Here is a 24,078-nt window from a genome sequence, read left to right on the forward strand (position 1 = left end):
AAACAAATGGGTGACTCGTGATACTTTTTGTTAGTATGAAAGTTTAAAGAGAAAATGGAAGCTATTCTTGGGACATTGAATCAACAAAAATCTATTTCTATATCATAAATTTTCTATTTCTATATTTAAGCCACAATTTCTAATAAGTTTCTATCAATTAGTAAATTCATAAACTGGAGAAGGAATTTATTTGTCTTACTCTAAACTGCATTTATGAGAACCAATTACAGTTATTTATTTTTAGTTTAACTCGGATGTCTGTCAACTAAACTATGAATGGACGAACATAATCGTTATTCATCACTCATAGAAAACAATCTCAAGCTGTATTAAAATGTTACGTGAAAGCTTTTGAGACAAGCGAAGTCTTTCTTGAAATGAATTTAATATTTCAAGAACATGTTCATTCTCTGCTGTGAGAACACATTTGTGATCAAAAGTGGCAATTTTACAAATTGGCAATGTCCTAAAAACGTTATAAATTGAGATTGGAAGATATATAAAACAAAATAGTTACTTAAAAACCACAGTCGCAGGTGGACTTTGGCAACTAAATATCAGTGGTAAAGATAATTCTGACACTGTCCGCGATATGCAGTCCCTTCCGTCACGGAGCAAACATCTGTGTGAAATTGTTCCTAGCATAAGTGTCTAGTAAATGTTGTAGAATTGGTTTTATTGCCATATCGCTTTGTTTTTACATTGCTCATCTGCTCGGTGCTGGTAGGAGAGCCTAGGGAAACAATGTAGAAAAGTAACAAACGGAAAATTCCCCTTCTAATGCTATATATATCTAAGACTATAGTGTGCTTTTTTAACAGTTTTTTTAAATAATATTTTCACGCCCGCTTAGAAACAACTGAGAAAAACGAATGTATTAGGTTGCACAATGGAATTATTTGCAAAGTGGTGGAACAACGATTAGTGATGTTTTAGTTTTGATAATTTCTACAAGTGTACGTAAATGTAAACTTAGCAACGTGTACTTCTTTTAAGCATGAATAAATTTGAAACCCAAGTAGTGGAAGAAAAATATTTCTTTTCTTTTTCTCAAAATATATTTCAGTTAAGGTGTAAATCGGTACTTATATGGGAATTCCGATTTAAATATTAAATTCTGAAATAAGTTCCCGGTTGATAAATTGCTACCTTAATTTTCTGCAAGGGTTCAATTTTATTAAAAATATTCTAAAGAAATATGATGTTACTTCTCCCATTTCACAGCTATTATGAACTAAACCTGGACTATTTAGTTACGGCAATATATCGCTACTTTTATTGTCAGATACTGTATATGACGCCACCTATGATATGTTGACAGCACCGTAAGATACGTAAGTAACAAGAATTATTTGTACTATTACTCTATTTTCATTGTTAGATTTAAGAATAGTACTAAAGTTCATGATTAATTATTTAAACCAATATTATCACTTACCTGGAGGAATATTCACCCCTTGAATTCTTCGATTGGGATCCAAACCCATCATAATTTCTTCTGGTGTTTTGAAAGACTGGATAACTGGAGGTTGTCCTGTTTGAGAAGTTAATTTTTCTGCTAATCCAGCACTATTACTGGGTTCAATACTACCAACAGCTCTAGACCCTAGACCAATGCGATCCCGCGAAACATCTAGAAGAGGTAAGAATTTGCCATTATTTAACTATTATTTGAGTTACTCCAGGTCGAGCGTTTACCAACTGACAAGAGTGCTAACGCTAAAGGCTAAAATCTTTCAAGTATGACTACAATCTCAAGAGCAGCTGCTCGAAAATTAAACAGTTAAGTTGATTTTAGTTTAGCGTCCTTTTCAGCAGCGAGGCTATATGAGACGTGGACCTACTGATTAACGTGAATTCCGAACCACATGAGCTCTCGCCGGGAATCGAACCCGCGTTTCCCACGCCAAAGGTTCATTTGCTAACCGCTTAGCCACGGAAAGGATCTGCAAAATTTAAGGGTCTGAGTTTATAGAAGTGTAATATGTCACGATCGCCAACGTCTAATGCCTTCGCTATATCGGAGTATATACCATCTTCTTGTTTACTTCATCAAGAATTTTAAACAAAGAGTCTGTAATTAATGGTAAATTAGTTGAATTAGTTGTTCGCTGTGTCAGAAAGTTAAGGAGATATGGCGATAGACCGAGAAACCTAATTCGAACTAAAAAGACGTGATTTACACTTATGTAAGGAGGAGTGAATGGAAACGGGTCGGTAATTGCTAATCTCACGTTTAGAACAGGATTTCAGAATACCTCAATGGTTTCCTTCCACCTAGTTGGAAATATACAAATTTTTACTGACAAATTCGTTATAATATGAACAGGTGTTTTCAGTAGCTCTCAGAAGCTTTTTCAGCATAAGGTGGAATAATGATCGGGCTCATGATAATGTTCTTGGGGACATGATTCTCATTTAGATGATTTTGAAATTTTATTAATTTTATATTCACACAATATTTCTTATAAATAGAGTGGAATGTCGAGGCAGATTAGTTCGGTGGTTCCTAAAGATCAGTAATAATAACAATATGAAAAGTCAATGAGTTCCTGAAAAATCTCTTAGAAGAATAACGTAAATGTTAGTAAAAAATATGATTAATAAAATAGTTCAAATTAAGTAACAAACTTTTTAAACTTTTTGGTCCGCGCACAATGGGTTGGCGTGTGCAACATTGCAAAGAAATATCAGTTTGGAGATGGAATATGTTATTGGGAGAATGAACTCAGATTTAAACAAGATTTCTCTCTCCGTTACCAATCTAACTCGAAAAGTATCATTATGGAAACCGAAAGTGGTTATTGATTTTTACAACTTCCTGTTTCGGTAGAGATAGACGATATTTTGAGATGCTGAATTTAATTTAGATGCTAATGAGTACCGTTTATATTCTATGGTGATTAAACCTCAAAACAAATGGGTGACTCGTGATACTTTTTGTTAGTATGAAAGTTTAAAGAGAAAATGGAAGCTATTCTTGGGACATTGAATCAACAAAAATCTATTTCTATATCATAAATTTTCTATTTCTATATTTAAGCCACAATTTCTAATAAGTTTCTATCAATTAGTAAATTCATAAACTGGAGAAGGAATTTATTTGTCTTACTCTAAACTGCATTTATGAGAACCAATTACAGTTATTTATTCTTAGTTTAACTCGGATGTCTGTCAACTAAACTATGAATGGACGAACATAATCGTTATTCATCACTCATAGAAAACAATCTCAAGCTGTATTAAAATGTTACGTGAAAGCTTTTGAGACAAGCGAAGTTTTTCTTGAAATGAATTTAATATTTCAAGAACATGTTCATTCTCTGCTGTGAGAACACATTTGTGATCAAAAGTGGCAATTTTACAAATTGGCAATGTCCTAAAAACGTTATAAATTGAGATTGGAAGATATATAAAACAAAATAGTTACTTAAAAACCACAGTCGCAGGTGGACTTTGGCAACTAAATATCAGTGGTAAAGATAATTCTGACACTGTCCGCGATATGCAGTCCCTTCCGTCACGGAGCAAACATCTGTGTGAAATTGTTCCTAGCATAAGTGTCTAGTAAATGTTGTAGAATTGGTTTTATTGCCATATCGCTTTGTTTTTACATTGCTCATCTGCTCAGTGTTGGTAGGAGAGCCTAGGGAAACAATGTAGAAAAGTAACAAACGGAAAATTCCCCTTCTAATGCTATATATATCTAAGACTATAGTGTGCTTTTTTAACAGTTTTTTTAAATAATATTTTCACGCCCGCTTAGAAACAACTGAGAAAAACGAATGTATTAGGTTGCACAATGGAATAATTTGCAAAGTGGTGGAACAACGATTAGTGATGTTTTAGTTTTGATAATTTCTACAAGTGTACGTAAATGTAAACTTAGCAACGTGTACTTCTTTTAAGCATGAATAAATTTGAAACCCAAGTAGTGGAAGAAAAATATTTCTTTTCTTTTTCTCAAAATATATTTCAGTTAAGGTGTAAATCGGTACTTATATGGGAATTCCGATTTAAATATTAAATTCTGAAATAAGTTCCCGGTTGATAAATTGCTACCTTAATTTTCTGCAAGGGTTCAATTTTATTAAAAATATTCTAAAGAAATATGATGTTACTTCTCCCATTTTACAGCTATTATGAACTAAACCTGGACTATTTAGTTACGGCAATATATCGCTACTTTTATTGTCAGATACTGTATATGACGCCACCTATGATATGTTGACAGCACCGTAAGATACGTAAGTAACAAGAATTATTTGTACTATTACTCTATTTTCATTGTTAGATTTAAGAATAGTACTAAAGTTCATGATTAATTATTTAAACCAATATTATCACTTACCTGGAGGAATATTCACCCCTTGAATTCTTCGATTGGGATCCAAACCCATCATAATTTCTTCTGGTGTTTTGAAAGACTGGATAACTGGAGGTTGTCCTGTTTGAGAAGTTAATTTTTCTGCTAATCCAGCACTATTACTGGGTTCAATACTACCAACAGCTCTAGACCCTAGACCAATGCGATCCCGCGAAACATCTAGAAGAGGTAAGAATTTGCCATTATTTAACTATTATTTGAGTTACTCCAGGTCGAGCGTTTACCAACTGACAAGAGTGCTAACGCTAAAGGCTAAAATCTTTCAAGTATGACTACAATCTCAAGAGCAGCTGCTCGAAAATTAAACAGTTGAGTTGATTTTAGTTTAGCGTCCTTTTCAGCAGCGAGGCTATATGAGACGTGGACCTACTGATTAACGTGAATTCCGAACCACATGAGCTCTCGCCGGGAATCGAACCCGCGTTTCCCACGCCAAAGGTTCATTTGCTAACCGCTTAGCCACGGAAAGGATCTGCAAAATTTAAGGGTCTGAGTTTATAGAAGTGTAATATGTCACGATCGCCAACGTCTAATGCCTTCGCTATATCGGAGTATATACCATCTTCTTGTTTACTTCATCAAGAATTTTAAACAAAGAGTCTGTAATTAATGGTAAATTAGTTGAATTAGTTGTTCGCTGTGTCAGAAAGTTAAGGAGATATGGCGATAGACCGAGAAACCTAATTCGAACTAAAAAGACGTGATTTACACTTATGTAAGGAGGAGTGAATGGAAACGGGTCGGTAATTGCTAATCTCACGTTTAGAACAGGATTTCAGAATACCTCAATGGTTTCCTTCCACCTAGTTGGAAATATACAAATTTTTACTGACAAATTCGTTATAATATGAACAGGTGTTTTCAGTAGCTCTCAGAAGCTTTTTCAGCATAAGGTGGAATAATGATCGGGCTCATGATAATGTTCTTGGGGACATGATTCTCATTTAGATGATTTTGAAATTTTATTAATTTTATATTCACACAATATTTCTTATAAATAGAGTGGAATGTCGAGGCAGATTAGTTCGGTGGTTCCTAAAGATCAGTAATAATAACAATATGAAAAGTCAATGAGTTCCTGAAAAATCTCTTAGAAGAATAACGTAAATGTTAGTAAAAAATATGATTAATAAAATAGTTCAAATTAAGTAACAAACTTTTTAAACTTTTTGGTCCGCGCACAATGGGTTGGCGTGTGCAACATTGCAAAGAAATATCAGTTTGGAGATGGAATATGTTATTGGGAGAATGAACTCAGATTTAAACAAGATTTCTCTCTCCGTTACCAATCTAACTCGAAAAGTATCATTATGGAAACCGAAAGTGGTTATTGATTTTTACAACTTCCTGTTTCGGTAGAGATAGACGATATTTTGAGATGCTGAATTTAATTTAGATGCTAATGAGTACCGTTTATATTCTATGGTGATTAAACCTCAAAACAAATGGGTGACTCGTGATACTTTTTGTTAGTATGAAAGTTTAAAGAGAAAATGGAAGCTATTCTTGGGACATTGAATCAACAAAAATCTATTTCTATATCATAAATTTTCTATTTCTATATTTAAGCCACAATTTCTAATAAGTTTCTATCAATTAGTAAATTCATAAACTGGAGAAGGAATTTATTTGTCTTACTCTAAACTGCATTTATGAGAACCAATTACAGTTATTTATTCTTAGTTTAACTCGGATGTCTGTCAACTAAACTATGAATGGACGAACATAATCGTTATTCATCACTCATAGAAAACAATCTCAAGCTGTATTAAAATGTTACGTGAAAGCTTTTGAGACAAGCGAAGTTTTTCTTGAAATGAATTTAATATTTCAAGAACATGTTCATTCTCTGCTGTGAGAACACATTTGTGATCAAAAGTGGCAATTTTACAAATTGGCAATGTCCTAAAAACGTTATAAATTGAGATTGGAAGATATATAAAACAAAATAGTTACTTAAAAACCACAGTCGCAGGTGGACTTTGGCAACTAAATATCAGTGGTAAAGATAATTCTGACACTGTCCGCGATATGCAGTCCCTTCCGTCACGGAGCAAACATCTGTGTGAAATTGTTCCTAGCATAAGTGTCTAGTAAATGTTGTAGAATTGGTTTTATTGCCATATCGCTTTGTTTTTACATTGCTCATCTGCTCAGTGTTGGTAGGAGAGCCTAGGGAAACAATGTAGAAAAGTAACAAACGGAAAATTCCCCTTCTAATGCTATATATATCTAAGACTATAGTGTGCTTTTTTAACAGTTTTTTTAAATAATATTTTCACGCCCGCTTAGAAACAACTGAGAAAAACGAATGTATTAGGTTGCACAATGGAATTATTTGCAAAGTGGTGGAACAACGATTAGTGATGTTTTAGTTTTGATAATTTCTACAAGTGTACGTAAATGTAAACTTAGCAACGTGTACTTCTTTTAAGCATGAATAAATTTGAAACCCAAGTAGTGGAAGAAAAATATTTCTTTTCTTTTTCTCAAAATATATTTCAGTTAAGGTGTAAATCGGTACTTATATGGGAATTCCGATTTAAATATTAAATTCTGAAATAAGTTCCCGGTTGATAAATTGCTACCTTAATTTTCTGCAAGGGTTCAATTTTATTAAAAATATTCTAAAGAAATATGATGTTACTTCTCCCATTTTACAGCTATTATGAACTAAACCTGGACTATTTAGTTACGGCAATATATCGCTACTTTTATTGTCAGATACTGTATATGACGCCACCTATGATATGTTGACAGCACCGTAAGATACGTAAGTAACAAGAATTATTTGTACTATTACTCTATTTTCATTGTTAGATTTAAGAATAGTACTAAAGTTCATGATTAATTATTTAAACCAATATTATCACTTACCTGGAGGAATATTCACCCCTTGAATTCTTCGATTGGGATCCAAACCCATCATAATTTCTTCTGGTGTTTTGAAAGACTGGATAACTGGAGGTTGTCCTGTTTGAGAAGTTAATTTTTCTGCTAATCCAGCACTATTACTGGGTTCAATACTACCAACAGCTCTAGACCCTAGACCAATGCGATCCCGCGAAACATCTAGAAGAGGTAAGAATTTGCCATTATTTAACTATTATTTGAGTTACTCCAGGTCGAGCGTTTACCAACTGACAAGAGTGCTAACGCTAAAGGCTAAAATCTTTCAAGTATGACTACAATCTCAAGAGCAGCTGCTCGAAAATTAAACAGTTGAGTTGATTTTAGTTTAGCGTCCTTTTCAGCAGCGAGGCTATATGAGAGGTGGACCTACTGATTAACGTGGAATCCGAACCACATGAGCTCTCGCCGGGAATCGAACCCGCGTTTCCCACGCCAAAGGTGCATGTGCTAACCGCTTAGCCACGGAAAGGATCTGCAAAATTTAAGGGTCTGAGTTTATAGAAGTGTAATATGTCACGATCGCCAACGTCTAATGCCTTCGCTATGTCGGAGTATATACCATCTTCTTGTTTACTTCATCAAGAATTTTAAACAAAGAGTCTGTAATTAATGGTAAATTAGTTGAATTAGTTGTTCGCTGTGTCAGAAAGTTAAGGAGATATGGCGATAGACCGAGAAACCTAATTCGAACTAAAAAGACGTGATTTACACTTATGTAAGGAGGAGTGAATGGAAACGGGTCGGTAATTGCTAATCTCACGTTTAGAACAGGATTTCAGAATACCTCAATGGTTTCCTTCCACCTAGTTGGAAATATACAAATTTTTACTGACAAATTCGTTATAATATGAACAGGTGTTTTCAGTAGCTCTCAGAAGCTTTTTCAGCATAAGGTGGAATAATGATCGGGCTCATGATAATGTTCTTGGGGACATGATTCTCATTTAGATGATTTTGAAATTTTATTAATTTTATATTCACACAATATTTCTTATAAATAGAGTGGAATGTCGAGGCAGATTAGTTCGGTGGTTCCTAAAGATCAGTAATAATAACAATATGAAAAGTCAATGAGTTCCTGAAAAATCTCTTAGAAGAATAACGTAAATGTTAGTAAAAAATATGATTAATAAAATAGTTCAAATTAAGTAACAAACTTTTTAAACTTTTTGGTCCGCGCACAATGGGTTGGCGTGTGCAACATTGCAAAGAAATATCAGTTTGGAGATGGAATATGTTATTGGGAGAATGAACTCAGATTTAAACAAGATTTCTCTCTCCGTTACCAATCTAACTCGAAAAGTATCATTATGGAAACCGAAAGTGGTTATTGATTTTTACAACTTCCTGTTTCGGTAGAGATAGACGATATTTTGAGATGCTGAATTTAATTTAGATGCTAATGAGTACCGTTTATATTCTATGGTGATTAAACCTCAAAACAAATGGGTGACTCGTGATACTTTTTGTTAGTATGAAAGTTTAAAGAGAAAATGGAAGCTATTCTTGGGACATTGAATCAACAAAAATCTATTTCTATATCATAAATTTTCTATTTCTATATTTAAGCCACAATTTCTAATAAGTTTCTATCAATTAGTAAATTCATAAACTGGAGAAGGAATTTATTTGTCTTACTCTAAACTGCATTTATGAGAACCAATTACAGTTATTTATTCTTAGTTTAACTCGGATGTCTGTCAACTAAACTATGAATGGACGAACATAATCGTTATTCATCACTCATAGAAAACAATCTCAAGCTGTATTAAAATGTTACGTGAAAGCTTTTGAGACAAGCGAAGTCTTTCTTGAAATGAATTTAATATTTCAAGAACATGTTCATTCTCTGCTGTGAGAACACATTTGTGATCAAAAGTGGCAATTTTACAAATTGGCAATGTCCTAAAAACGTTATAAATTGAGATTGGAAGATATATAAAACAAAATAGTTACTTAAAAACCACAGTCGCAGGTGGACTTTGGCAACTAAATATCAGTGGTAAAGATAATTCTGACACTGTCCGCGATATGCAGTCCCTTCCGTCACGGAGCAAACATCTGTGTGAAATTGTTCCTAGCATAAGTGTCTAGTAAATGTTGTAGAATTGGTTTTATTGCCATATCGCTTTGTTTTTACATTGCTCATCTGCTCAGTGTTGGTAGGAGAGCCTAGGGAAACAATGTAGAAAAGTAACAAACGGAAAATTCCCCTTCTAATGCTATATATATCTAAGACTATAGTGTGCTTTTTTAACAGTTTTTTTAAATAATATTTTCACGCCCGCTTAGAAACAACTGAGAAAAACGAATGTATTAGGTTGCACAATGGAATTATTTGCAAAGTGGTGGAACAACGATTAGTGATGTTTTAGTTTTGATAATTTCTACAAGTGTACGTAAATGTAAACTTAGCAACGTGTACTTCTTTTAAGCATGAATAAATTTGAAACCCAGGTAGTGGAAGAAAAATATTTCTTTTCTTTTTCTCAAAATATATTTCAGTTAAGGTGTAAATCGGTACTTATATGGGAATTCCGATTTAAATATTAAATTCTGAAATAAGTTCCCGGTTGATAAATTGCTACCTTAATTTTCTGCAAGGGTTCAATTTTATTAAAAATATTCTAAAGAAATATGATGTTACTTCTCCCATTTTACAGCTATTATGAACTAAACCTGGACTATTTAGTTACGGCAATATATCGCTACTTTTATTGTCAGATACTGTATATGACGCCACCTATGATATGTTGACAGCACCGTAAGATACGTAAGTAACAAGAATTATTTGTACTATTACTCTATTTTCATTGTTAGATTTAAGAATAGTACTAAAGTTCATGATTAATTATTTAAACCAATATTATCACTTACCTGGAGGAATATTCACCCCTTGAATTCTTCGATTGGGATCCAAACTCATCATAATTTCTTCTGGTGTTTTGAAAGACTGGATAACTGGAGGTTGTCCTGTTTGAGAAGTTAATTTTTCTGCTAATCCAGCACTATTACTGGGTTCAATACTACCAACAGCTCTAGACCCTAGACCAATGCGATCCCGCGAAACATCTAGAAGAGGTAAGAATTTGCCATTATTTAACTATTATTTGAGTTACTCCAGGTCGAGCGTTTACCAACTGACAAGAGTGCTAACGCTAAAGGCTAAAATCTTTCAAGTATGACTACAATCTCAAGAGCAGCTGCTCGAAAATTAAACAGTTGAGTTGATTTTAGTTTAGCGTCCTTTTCAGCAGCGAGGCTATATGAGACGTGGACCTACTGATTAACGTGAATTCCGAACCACATGAGCTCTCGCCGGGAATCGAACCCGCGTTTCCCACGCCAAAGGTTCATTTGCTAACCGCTTAGCCACGGAAAGGATCTGCAAAATTTAAGGGTCTGAGTTTATAGAAGTGTAATATGTCACGATCGCCAACGTCTAATGCCTTCGCTATATCGGAGTATATACCATCTTCTTGTTTACTTCATCAAGAATTTTAAACAAAGAGTCTGTAATTAATGGTAAATTAGTTGAATTAGTTGTTCGCTGTGTCAGAAAGTTAAGGAGATATGGCGATAGACCGAGAAACCTAATTCGAACTAAAAAGACGTGATTTACACTTATGTAAGGAGCAGTGAATGGAAACGGGTCGGTAATTGCTAATCTCACGTTTAGAACAGGATTTCAGAATACCTCAATGGTTTCCTTCCACCTAGTTGGAAAATATACAAATTTTTACTGACAAATTCGTTATAATATGAACAGGTGTTTTCAGTAGCTCTCAGAAGCTTTTTCAGCATAAGGTGGAATAATGATCGGGCTCATGATAATGTTCTTGGGGACATGATTCTCATTTAGATGATTTTGAAATTTTATTAATTTTATATTCACACAATATTTCTTATAAATAGAGTGGAATGTCGAGGCAGATTAGTTCGGTGGTTCCTAAAGATCAGTAATAATAACAATATGAAAAGTCAATGAGTTCCTGAAAAAATCTCTTAGAAGAATAACGTAAATGTTAGTAAAAATATGATTAATAAAATAGTTCAAATTAAGTAACAAACTTTTTTAAACTTTTTGGTCCGCGCACAATGGGTTGGCGTGTGCAACATTGCAAAGAAATATCAGTTTGGAGATGGAATATGTTATTGGGAGAATGAACTCAGATTTAAACAAGATTTCTCTCTCCGTTACCAATCTAACTCGAAAAGTATCATTATGGAAACCGAAAGTGGTTATTGATTTTTACAACTTCCTGTTCGGTAGAGATAGACGATATTTTGAGATGCTGAATTTAATTTAGATGCTAATGAGTACCGTTTATATTCTATGGTGATTAAACCTCAAAACAAATGGGTGACTCGTGATACTTTTTGTTAGTATGAAAGTTTAAAGAGAAAATGGAAGCTATTCTTGGGACATTGAATCAACAAAAATCTATTTCTATATCATAAATTTTCTATTTCTATATTTAAGCCACAATTTCTAATAAGTTTCTATCAATTAGTAAATTCATAAACTGGAGAAGGAATTTATTTGTCTTACTCTAAACTGCATTTATGAGAACCAATTACAGTTATTTATTCTTAGTTTAACTCGGATGTCTGTCAACTAAACTATGAATGGACGAACATAATCGTTATTCATCACTCATAGAAAACAATCTCAAGCTGTATTAAAATGTTACGTGAAAGCTTTTGAGACAAGCGAAGTTTTTCTTGAAATGAATTTAATATTTCAAGAACATGTTCATTCTCTGCTGTGAGAACACATTTGTGATCAAAAGTGGCAATTTTACAAATTGGCAATGTCCTAAAAACGTTATAAATTGAGATTGGAAGATATATAAAACAAAATAGTTACTTAAAACCACAGTCGCAGGTGGACTTTGGCAACTAAATATCAGTGGTAAAGATAATTCTGACACTGTCCGCGATATGCAGTCCCTTCCGTCACGGAGCAAACATCTGTGTGAAATTGTTCCTAGCATAAGTGTCTAGTAAATGTTGTAGAATTGGTTTTATTGCCATATCGCTTTGTTTTTACATTGCTCATCTGCTCAGTGTTGGTAGGAGAGCCTAGGGAAACAATGTAGAAAAGTAACAAACGGAAAATTCCCCCTTCTAATGCTATATATATCTAAGACTATAGTGTGCTTTTTAACAGTTTTTTTAAAATATATTTTCACGCCCGCTTAGAAACAACTGAGAAAAACGAATGTATTAGGTTGCACAATGGAATTATTTGCAAAGTGGTGGAACAACGATTAGTGATGTTTTAGTTTTGATAATTTCTACAAGTGTACGTAAATGTAAACTTAGCAACGTGTACTTCTTTTAAGCATGAATAAATTTGAAACCCAAGTAGTGGAAGAAAAATATTTCTTTTCTTTTTCTCAAAATATATTTCAGTTAAGGTGTAAATCGGTACTTATATGGGAATTCCGATTTAAATATTAAATTCTGAAATAAGTTCCCGGTTGATAAATTGCTACCTTAATTTTCTGCAAGGGTTCAATTTTATTAAAAATATTCTAAAGAAATATGATGTTACTTCTCGAATTTTACAGCTATTATGAACTAAACCTGGACTATTTAGTTACGGCAATATATCGCTACTTTTATTGTCAGATACTGTATATGACGCCACCTATGATATGTTGACAGCACCGTAAGATACGTAAGTAACAAGAATTATTTGTACTATTACTCTATTTTCATTGTTAGATTTAAGAATAGTACTAAAGTTCATGATTAATTATTTAAACCAATATTATCACTTACCTGGAGGAATATTCACCCCTTGAATTCTTCGATTGGGATCCAAACTCATCATAATTTCTTCTGGTGTTTTGAAAGACTGGATAACTGGAGGTTGTCCTGTTTGAGAAGTTAATTTTTCTGCTAATCCAGCACTATTACTGGGTTCAATACTACCAACAGCTCTAGACCCTAGACCAATGCGATCCCGCGAAACATCTAGAAGAGGTAAGAATTTGCCATTATTTAACTATTATTTGAGTTACTCCAGGTCGAGCGTTTACCAACTGACAAGAGTGCTAACGCTAAAGGCTAAAATCTTTCAAGTATGACTACAATCTCAAGAGCAGCTGCTCGAAAATTAAACAGTTGAGTTGATTTTAGTTTAGCGTCCTTTTCAGCAGCGAGGCTATATGAGACGTGGACCTACTGATTAACGTGGAATCCGAACCACATGAGCTCTCGCCGGGAATCGAACCCGCGTTTCCCACGCCAAAGGTGCATGTGCTAACCGCTTAGCCACGGAAAGGATCTGCAAAATTTAAGGGTCTGAGTTTATAGAAGTGTAATATGTCACGATCGCCAACGTCTAATGCCTTCGCTATGTCGGAGTATATACCATCTTCTTGTTTACTTCATCAAGAATTTTAAACAAAGAGTCTGTAATTAATGGTAAATTAGTTGAATTAGTTGTTCGCTGTGTCAGAAAGTTAAGGAGATATGGCGATAGACCGAGAAACCTAATTCGAACTAAAAAGACGTGATTTACACTTATGTAAGGAGGAGTGAATGGAAACGGGTCGGTAATTGCTAATCTCACGTTTAGAACAGGATTTCAGAATACCTCAATGGTTTCCTTCCACCTAGTTGGAAATATACAAATTTTTACTGACAAATTCGTTATAATATGAACAGGTGTTTTCAGTAGCTCTCAGAAGCTTTTTCAGCATAAGGTGGAATAATGATCGGGCTCATGATAATGTTCTTGGGGACATGATTCTCATTTAGATGATTTTGAAATTTTATTAATTTTATATTCACACAATATTTCTTATAAATAGAGTGGAATGTCGAGGCAGATTAGTTCGGTGGTTCCTAAAGATCAGTAATAATAACAATATGAAAAGTCAATGAGTTCCTGAAAAATCTCTTAGAAGAATAACGTAAATGTTAGTAAAAAATATGATTAATAAAATAGTTCAAATTAAGTAACAAACTTTTTAAACTTTTTGGTCCGCGCACAATGGGTTGGCGTGTGCAACATTGCAAAGAAATATCAGTTTGGAGATGGAATATGTTATTGGGAGAATGAACTCAGATTTAAACAAGATTTCTCTCTCCGTTACCAATCTAACTCGAAAAGTATCATTATGGAAACCGAAAGTGGTTATTAATTTTTACAACTTCCTGTTTCGGTAGAGATAGACGATATTTTGAGATGCTGAATTTAATTTAGATGCTAATGAGTACCGTTTATATTCTATGGTGATTAAACCTCAAAACAAATGGGTGACTCGTGATACTTTTTGTTAGTATGAAAGTTTAAAGAGAAAATGGAAGCTATTCTTGGGACATTGAATCAACAAAAATCTATTTCTATATCATAAATTTTCTATTTCTATATTTAAGCCACAATTTCTAATAAGTTTCTATCAATTAGTAAATTCATAAACTGGAGAAGGAATTTATTTGTCTTACTCTAAACTGCATTTATGAGAACCAATTACAGTTATTTATTCTTAGTTTAACTCGGATGTCTGTCAACTAAACTATGAATGGACGAACATAATCGTTATTCATCACTCATAGAAAACAATCTCAAGCTGTATTAAAATGTTAAGTGAAAGCTTTTGAGACAAGCGAAGTCTTTCTTGAAATGAATTTAATATTTCAAGAACATGTTCATTCTCTGCTGTGAGAACACATTTGTGATCAAAAGTGGCAATTTTACAAATTGGCAATGTCCTAAAAACGTTATAAATTGAGATTGGAAGATATATAAAACAAAATAGTTACTTAAAAACCACAGTCGCAGGTGGACTTTGGCAACTAAATATCAGTGGTAAAGATAATTCTGACACTGTCCGCGATATGCAGTCCCTTCCGTCACGGAGCAAACATCTGTGTGAAATTGTTCCTAGCATAAGTGTCTAGTAAATGTTGTAGAATTGGTTTTATTGCCATATCGCTTTGTTTTTACATTGCTCATCTGCTCAGTGTTGGTAGGAGAGCCTAGGGAAACAATGTAGAAAAGTAACAAACGGAAAATTCCCCTTCTAATGCTATATATATCTAAGACTATAGTGTGCTTTTTTAACAGTTTTTTTAAATAATATTTTCACGCCCGCTTAGAAACAACTGAGAAAAACGAATGTATTAGGTTGCACAATGGAATTATTTGCAAAGTGGTGGAACAACGATTAGTGATGTTTTAGTTTTGATAATTTCTACAAGTGTACGTAAATGTAAACTTAGCAACGTGTACTTCTTTTAAGCATGAATAAATTTGAAACCCAGGTAGTGGAAGAAAAATATTTCTTTTCTTTTTCTCAAAATATATTTCAGTTAAGGTGTAAATCGGTACTTATATGGGAATTCCGATTTAAATATTAAATTCTGAAATAAGTTCCCGGTTGATAAATTGCTACCTTAATTTTCTGCAAGGGTTCAATTTTATTAAAAATATTCTAAAGAAATATGATGTTACTTCTCCCATTTTACAGCTATTATGAACTAAACCTGGACTATTTAGTTACGGCAATATATCGCTACTTTTATTGTCAGATACTGTATATGACGCCACCTATGATATGTTGACAGCACCGTAAGATACGTAAGTAACAAGAATTATTTGTACTATTACTCTATTTTCATTGTTAGATTTAAGAATAGTACTAAAGTTCATGATTAATTATTTAAACCAATATTATCACTTACCTGGAGGAATATTCACCCCTTGAATTCTTCGATTGGGATCCAAACTCATCATAATTTCTTCTGGTGTTTTGAAAGACTGGATAACTGGAGGTTGTCCTGTTTGAGAAGTTAATTTTTCTGCTAATCCAGCACTATTACTGGGTTCAATACTACCAACAGCTCTAGACCCTAGACCAATGCGATCCCGCGAAACATCTAGAAGAGGTAAGAATTTGCCATTATTTAACTATTATTTGAGTTACTCCAGGTCGAGCGTTTACCAACTGACAAGAGTGCTAACGCTAAAGGCTAAAATCTTTCAAGTATGACTACAATCTCAAGAGCAGCTGCTCGAAAATTAAACAGTTGAGTTGATTTTAGTTTAGCGTCCTTTTCAGCAGCGAGGCTATATGAGACGTGGACCTACTGATTAACGTGAATTCCGAACCACATGAGCTCTCGCCGGGAATCGAACCCGCGTTTCCCACGCCAAAGGTTCATTTGCTAACCGCTTAGCCACGGAAAGGATCTGCAAAATTTAAGGGTCTGAGTTTATAGAAGTGTAATATGTCACGATCGCCAACGTCTAATGCCTTCGCTATATCGGAGTATATACCATCTTCTTGTTTACTTCATCAAGAATTTTAAACAAAGAGTCTGTAATTAATGGTAAATTAGTTGAATTAGTTGTTCGCTGTGTCAGAAAGTTAAGGAGATATGGCGATAGACCGAGAAACCTAATTCGAACTAAAAAGACGTGATTTACACTTATGTAAGGAGGAGTGAATGGAAACGGGTCGGTAATTGCTAATCTCACGTTTAGAACAGGATTTCAGAATACCTCAATGGTTTCCTTCCACCTAGTTGGAAATATACAAATTTTTACTGACAAATTCGTTATAATATGAACAGGTGTTTTCAGTAGCTCTCAGAAGCTTTTTCAGCATAAGGTGGAATAATGATCGGGCTCATGATAATGTTCTTGGGGACATGATTCTCATTTAGATGATTTTGAAATTTTATTAATTTTATATTCACACAATATTTCTTATAAATAGAGTGGAATGTCGAGGCAGATTAGTTCGGTGGTTCCTAAAGATCAGTAATAATAACAATATGAAAAGTCAATGAGTTCCTGAAAAATCTCTTAGAAGAATAACGTAAATGTTAGTAAAAAATATGATTAATAAAATAGTTCAAATTAAGTAACAAACTTTTTAAACTTTTTGGTCCGCGCACAATGGGTTGGCGTGTGCAACATTGCAAAGAAATATCAGTTTGGAGATGGAATATGTTATTGGGAGAATGAACTCAGATTTAAACAAGATTTCTCTCTCCGTTACCAATCTAACTCGAAAAGTATCATTATGGAAACCGAAAGTGGTTATTAATTTTTACAACTTCCTGTTTCGGTAGAGATAGACGATATTTTGAGATGCTGAATTTAATTTAGATGCTAATGAGTACCGTTTATATTCTATGGTGATTAAACCTCAAAACAAATGGGTGACTCGTGATACTTTTTGTTAGTATGAAAGTTTAAAGAGAAAATGGAAGCTATTCTTGGGACATTGAATCAACAAAAATCTATTTCTATATCATAAATTTTCTATTTCTATATTTAAGCCACAATTTCTAATAAGTTTCTATCAATTAGTAAATTCATAAACTGGAGAAGGAATTTATTTGTCTTACTCTAAACTGCATTTATGAGAACCAATTACAGTTATTTATTCTTAGTTTAACTCGGATGTCTGTCAACTAAACTATGAATGGACGAACATAATCGTTATTCATCACTCATAGAAAACAATCTCAAGCTGTATTAAAATGTTACGTGAAAGCTTTTGAGACAAGCGAAGTTTTTCTTGAAATGAATTTAATATTTCAAGAACATGTTCATTCTCTGCTGTGAGAACACATTTGTGATCAAAAGTGGCAATTTTACAAATTGGCAATGTCCTAAAAACGTTATAAATTGAGATTGGAAGATATATAAAACAAAATAGTTACTTAAAAACCACAGTCGCAGGTGGACTTTGGCAACTAAATATCAGTGGTAAAGATAATTCTGACACTGTCCGCGATATGCAGTCCCTTCCGTCACGGAGCAAACATCTGTGTGAAATTGTTCCTAGCATAAGTGTCTAGTAAATGTTGTAGAATTGGTTTTATTGCCATATCGCTTTGTTTTTACATTGCTCATCTGCTCAGTGTTGGTAGGAGAGCCTAGGGAAACAATGTAGAAAAGTAACAAACGGAAAATTCCCCTTCTAATGCTATATATATCTAAGACTATAGTGTGCTTTTTTAACAGTTTTTTTAAATAATATTTTCACGCCCGCTTAGAAACAACTGAGAAAAACGAATGTATTAGGTTGCACAATGGAATTATTTGCAAAGTGGTGGAACAACGATTAGTGATGTTTTAGTTTTGATAATTTCTACAAGTGTACGTAAATGTAAACTTAGCAACGTGTACTTCTTTTAAGCATGAATAAATTTGAAACCCAAGTAGTGGAAGAAAAATATTTCTTTTCTTTTTCTCAAAATATATTTCAGTTAAGGTGTAAATCGGTACTTATATGGGAATTCCGATTTAAATATTAAATTCTGAAATAAGTTCCCGGTTGATAAATTGCTACCTTAATTTTCTGCAAGGGTTCAATTTTATTAAAAATATTCTAAAGAAATATGATGTTACTTCTCGAATTTTACAGCTATTATGAACTAAACCTGGACTATTTAGTTACGGCAATATATCGCTACTTTTATTGTCAGATACTGTATATGACGCCACCTATGATATGTTGACAGCACCGTAAGATACGTAAGTAACAAGAATTATTTGTACTATTACTCTATTTTCATTGTTAGATTTAAGAATAGTACTAAAGTTCATGATTAATTATTTAAACCAATATTATCACTTACCTGGAGGAATATTCACCCCTTGAATTCTTCGATTGGGATCCAAACCCATCATAATTTCTTCTGGTGTTTTGAAAGACTGGATAACTGGAGGTTGTCCTGTTTGAGAAGTTAATTTTTCTGCTAATCCAGCACTATTACTGGGTTCAATACTACCAACAGCTCTAGACCCTAGACCAATGCGATCCCGCGAAACATCTAGAAGAGGTAAGAATTTGCCATTATTTAACTATTATTTGAGTTACTCCAGGTCGAGCGTTTACCAACTGACAAGAGTGCTAACGCTAAAGGCTAAAATCTTTCAAGTATGACTACAATCTCAAGAGCAGCTGCTCGAAAATTAAACAGTTGAGTTGATTTTAGTTTAGCGTCCTTTTCAGCAGCGAGGCTATATGAGACGTGGACCTACTGATTAACGTGGAATCCGAACCACATGAGCTCTCGCCGGGAATCGAACCCGCGTTTCCCACGCCAAAGGTGCATGTGCTAACCGCTTAGCCACGGAAAGGATCTGCAAAATTTAAGGGTCTGAGTTTATAGAAGTGTAATATGTCACGATCGCCAACGTCTAATGCCTTCGCTATGTCGGAGTATATACCATCTTCTTGTTTACTTCATCAAGAATTTTAAACAAAGAGTCTGTAATTAATGGTAAATTAGTTGAATTAGTTGTTCGCTGTGTCAGAAAGTTAAGGAGATATGGCGATAGACCGAGAAACCTAATTCGAACTAAAAAGACGTGATTTACACTTATGTAAGGAGGAGTGAATGGAAACGGGTCGGTAATTGCTAATCTCACGTTTAGAACAGGATTTCAGAATACCTCAATGGTTTCCTTCCACCTAGTTGGAAATATACAAATTTTTACTGACAAATTCGTTATAATATGAACAGGTGTTTTCAGTAGCTCTCAGAAGCTTTTTCAGCATAAGGTGGAATAATGATCGGGCTCATGATAATGTTCTTGGGGACATGATTCTCATTTAGATGATTTTGAAATTTTATTAATTTTATATTCACACAATATTTCTTATAAATAGAGTGGAATGTCGAGGCAGATTAGTTCGGTGGTTCCTAAAGATCAGTAATAATAACAATATGAAAAGTCAATGAGTTCCTGAAAAATCTCTTAGAAGAATAACGTAAATGTTAGTAAAAAATATGATTAATAAAATAGTTCAAATTAAGTAACAAACTTTTTAAACTTTTTGGTCCGCGCACAATGGGTTGGCGTGTGCAACATTGCAAAGAAATATCAGTTTGGAGATGGAATATGTTATTGGGAGAATGAACTCAGATTTAAACAAGATTTCTCTCTCCGTTACCAATCTAACTCGAAAAGTATCATTATGGAAACCGAAAGTGGTTATTAATTTTTACAACTTCCTGTTTCGGTAGAGATAGACGATATTTTGAGATGCTGAATTTAATTTAGATGCTAATGAGTACCGTTTATATTCTATGGTGATTAAACCTCAAAACAAATGGGTGACTCGTGATACTTTTTGTTAGTATGAAAGTTTAAAGAGAAAATGGAAGCTATTCTTGGGACATTGAATCAACAAAAATCTATTTCTATATCATAAATTTTCTATTTCTATATTTAAGCCACAATTTCTAATAAGTTTCTATCAATTAGTAAATTCATAAACTGGAGAAGGAATTTATTTGTCTTACTCTAAACTGCATTTATGAGAACCAATTACAGTTATTTATTCTTAGTTTAACTCGGATGTCTGTCAACTAAACTATGAATGGACGAACATAATCGTTATTCATCACTCATAGAAAACAATCTCAAGCTGTATTAAAATGTTACGTGAAAGCTTTTGAGACAAGCGAAGTCTTTCTTGAAATGAATTTAATATTTCAAGAACATGTTCATTCTCTGCTGTGAGAACACATTTGTGATCAAAAGTGGCAATTTTACAAATTGGCAATGTCCTAAAAACGTTATAAATTGAGATTGGAAGATATATAAAACAAAATAGTTACTTAAAAACCACAGTCGCAGGTGGACTTTGGCAACTAAATATCAGTGGTAAAGATAATTCTGACACTGTCCGCGATATGCAGTCCCTTCCGTCACGGAGCAAACATCTGTGTGAAATTGTTCCTAGCATAAGTGTCTAGTAAATGTTGTAGAATTGGTTTTATTGCCATATCGCTTTGTTTTTACATTGCTCATCTGCTCGGTGCTGGTAGGAGAGCCTAGGGAAACAATGTAGAAAAGTAACAAACGGAAAATTCCCCTTCTAATGCTATATATATCTAAGACTATAGTGTGCTTTTTTAACAGTTTTTTTAAATAATATTTTCACGCCCGCTTAGAAACAACTGAGAAAAACGAATGTATTAGGTTGCACAATGGAATTATTTGCAAAGTGGTGGAACAACGATTAGTGATGTTTTAGTTTTGATAATTTCTACAAGTGTACGTAAATGTAAACTTAGCAACGTGTACTTCTTTTAAGCACGAATAAATTTGAAACCCAAGTAGTGGAAGAAAAATATTTCTTTTCTTTTTCTCAAAATATATTTCAGTTAAGGTGTAAATCGGTACTTATATGGGAATTCCGATTTAAATATTAAATTCTGAAATAAGTTCCCGGTTGATAAATTGCTACCTTAATTTTCTGCAAGGGTTCAATTTTATTAAAAATATTCTAAAGAAATATGATGTTACTTCTCCCATTTTACAGCTATTATGAACTAAACCTGGACTATTTAGTTACGGCAATATATCGCTACTTTTATTGTCAGATACTGTATATGACGCCACCTATGATATGTTGACAGCACCGTAAGATACGTAAGTAACAAGAATTATTTGTACTATTACTCTATTTTCATTGTTAGATTTAAGAATAGTACTAAAGTTCATGATTAATTATTTAAACCAATATTATCACTTACCTGGAGGAATATTCACCCCTTGAATTCTTCGATTGGGATCCAAACCCATCATAATTTCTTCTGGTGTTTTGAAAGACTGGATAACTGGAGGTTGTCCTGTTTGAGAAGTTAATTTTTCTGCTAATCCAGCACTATTACTGGGTTCAATACTACCAACAGCTCTAGACCCTAGACCAATGCGATCCCGCGAAACATCTAGAAGAGGTAAGAATTTGCCATTATTTAACTATTATTTGAGTTACTCCAGGTCGAGCGTTTACCAACTGACAAGAGTGCTAACGCTAAAGGCTAAAATCTTTCAAGTATGACTACAATCTCAAGAGCAGCTGCTCGAAAATTAAACAGTTGAGTTGATTTTAGTTTAGCGTCCTTTTCAGCAGCGAGGCTATATGAGAGGTGGACCTACTGATTAACGTGGAATCCGAACCACATGAGCTCTCGCCGGGAATCGAACCCGCGTTTCCCACGCCAAAGGTTCATTTGCTAACCGCTTAGCCACGGAAAGGATCTGCAAAATTTAAGGGTCTGAGTTTATAGAAGTGTAATATGTCACGATCGCCAACGTCTAATGCCTTCGCTATATCGGAGTATATACCATCTTCTTGTTTACTTCATCAAGAATTTTAAACAAAGAGTCTGTAATTAATGGTAAATTAGTTGAATTAGTTGTTCGCTGTGTCAGAAAGTTAAGGAGATATGGCGATAGACCGAGAAACCTAATTCGAACTAAAAAGACGTGATTTACACTTATGTAAGGAGGAGTGAATGGAAACGGGTCGGTAATTGCTAATCTCACGTTTAGAACAGGATTTCAGAATACCTCAATGGTTTCCTTCCACCTAGTTGGAAATATACAAATTTTTACTGACAAATTCGTTATAATATGAACAGGTGTTTTCAGTAGCTCTCAGAAGCTTTTTCAGCATAAGGTGGAATAATGATCGGGCTCATGATAATGTTCTTGGGGACATGATTCTCATTTAGATGATTTTGAAATTTTATTAATTTTATATTCACACAATATTTCTTATAAATAGAGTGGAATGTCGAGGCAGATTAGTTCGGTGGTTCCTAAAGATCAGTAATAATAACAATATGAAAAGTCAATGGGTTCCTGAAAAATCTCTTAGAAGAATAACGTAAATGTTAGTAAAAAAATATGATTAATAAAATAGTTCAAATTAAGTAACAAACTTTTTAAACTTTTTGGTCCGCGCACAATGGGTTGGCATGTGCAACATTGCAAAGGAATATCAGTTTGGAGATGGAATATGTTATTGGGAGAATGAACTCAGATTTAAACAAGATTTCTCTCTTCGTTACCAATCTAACTCGAAAAGTATCATTATGGAAACCGAAAGTGGTTATTGATTTTTACAACTTCCTATTTCGGTAGAGATAGACGATATTTTGAGATGCTGAATTTAATTTAGATGCTAATGAGTACCGTTTATATTCTATGGTGATTAAAGCTCAAAACAGAAATGGGCGACTCGTGATACTTTTGGTTAGTATGAAAGTTTAAAGAGGAAATGGAAGCTATTCTTGGGACATTGAATCAACAAAAATCTATTTCTATATCATAAAATTTCTTTTATGGAGTATGAATATTTATTTATATTTATTTTTATCCTTTTTCATACAAATTGTTCACAACGTGAACGTATGAGTTGCACACGTCATAAGAATATGACTGTGTACATATGTATACATTTAAATCTACATGCAATTTTTAAATAGTGTGAAAAAAAGGTAGAATTTTTCATTATTCTAATTTACATACATCGATATAAAACAACATAACAGTTAATAAAACCTTACATTATAGATATACAAAATATATATACTTTAAACCTTATTTACTACACGCGAGATTGACAGTTAATTTCAACAGTTTGCCTTCTGTTGGATATATACGATTTAAACCACTCATAAGCATTTTCCCTAATACCATAATCTTCCAATTTTTTAAGTAAAATTTGATGATCAATTGTATCAAAAGCTTTGCTAAGATCAAGAAATATGCGGTTGTATATTTCTTAGCGTTTATTGAATTTAAAGCGGTATAGAGGAAGGAGTAAAGAGGAGTTTCAGTAGACTTGTTTGATCTAAAGCCATTTTGAGCAGGAGATATTATGTTAAAATTATTTAGAAAGCTAACTAGTCTTATACACATAAGTTTTTCAAAAAGTTTAGAGAAGGTAAACAGTCATGATATTGGTCTATAGTTCGACGTAAGATCTTTCTTG

The 24,078-nt window shown here is 33.5% G+C and overlaps 1 protein-coding gene across 3 annotated transcripts in view; it reads right to left on the bottom strand.

Annotated features, from left to right (window-relative positions):
* The window catches only part of LOC145683712 (uncharacterized), a 194,763-nt gene that overhangs the window by 71,458 nt on the left and 99,227 nt on the right, over window positions 1–24,078 (bottom strand). For all 3 annotated transcript variants that reach the window (XR_014131164.1, XM_081755164.1, XM_081755165.1), the window contains 8 exons: window positions 21,830–22,024; window positions 18,917–19,111; window positions 16,004–16,198; window positions 13,091–13,285; window positions 10,178–10,372; window positions 7,265–7,459; window positions 4,352–4,546; window positions 1,439–1,633 (listed from right to left, as the gene is read on the bottom strand). Coding sequence is in view for 2 of the 3 variants with exons in the window: in XM_081755164.1 (XP_081611290.1) it covers window positions 1,439–1,633; window positions 4,352–4,546; window positions 7,265–7,459; window positions 10,178–10,372; window positions 13,091–13,285; window positions 16,004–16,198; window positions 18,917–19,111; window positions 21,830–22,024 (1,560 nt within the window). In the remaining variant the exon portion in view is untranslated. The remainder of the gene's footprint in view (window positions 1–1,438; window positions 1,634–4,351; window positions 4,547–7,264; window positions 7,460–10,177; window positions 10,373–13,090; window positions 13,286–16,003; window positions 16,199–18,916; window positions 19,112–21,829; window positions 22,025–24,078) is intronic.

The sequence above is a fragment of the Thermobia domestica genome, chromosome 4 (assembly GCF_964235325.1).
Source record: "Thermobia domestica chromosome 4, izTheDome1.hap1.1, whole genome shotgun sequence".
Taxonomy (NCBI): domain Eukaryota; kingdom Metazoa; phylum Arthropoda; class Insecta; order Zygentoma; family Lepismatidae; genus Thermobia; species Thermobia domestica.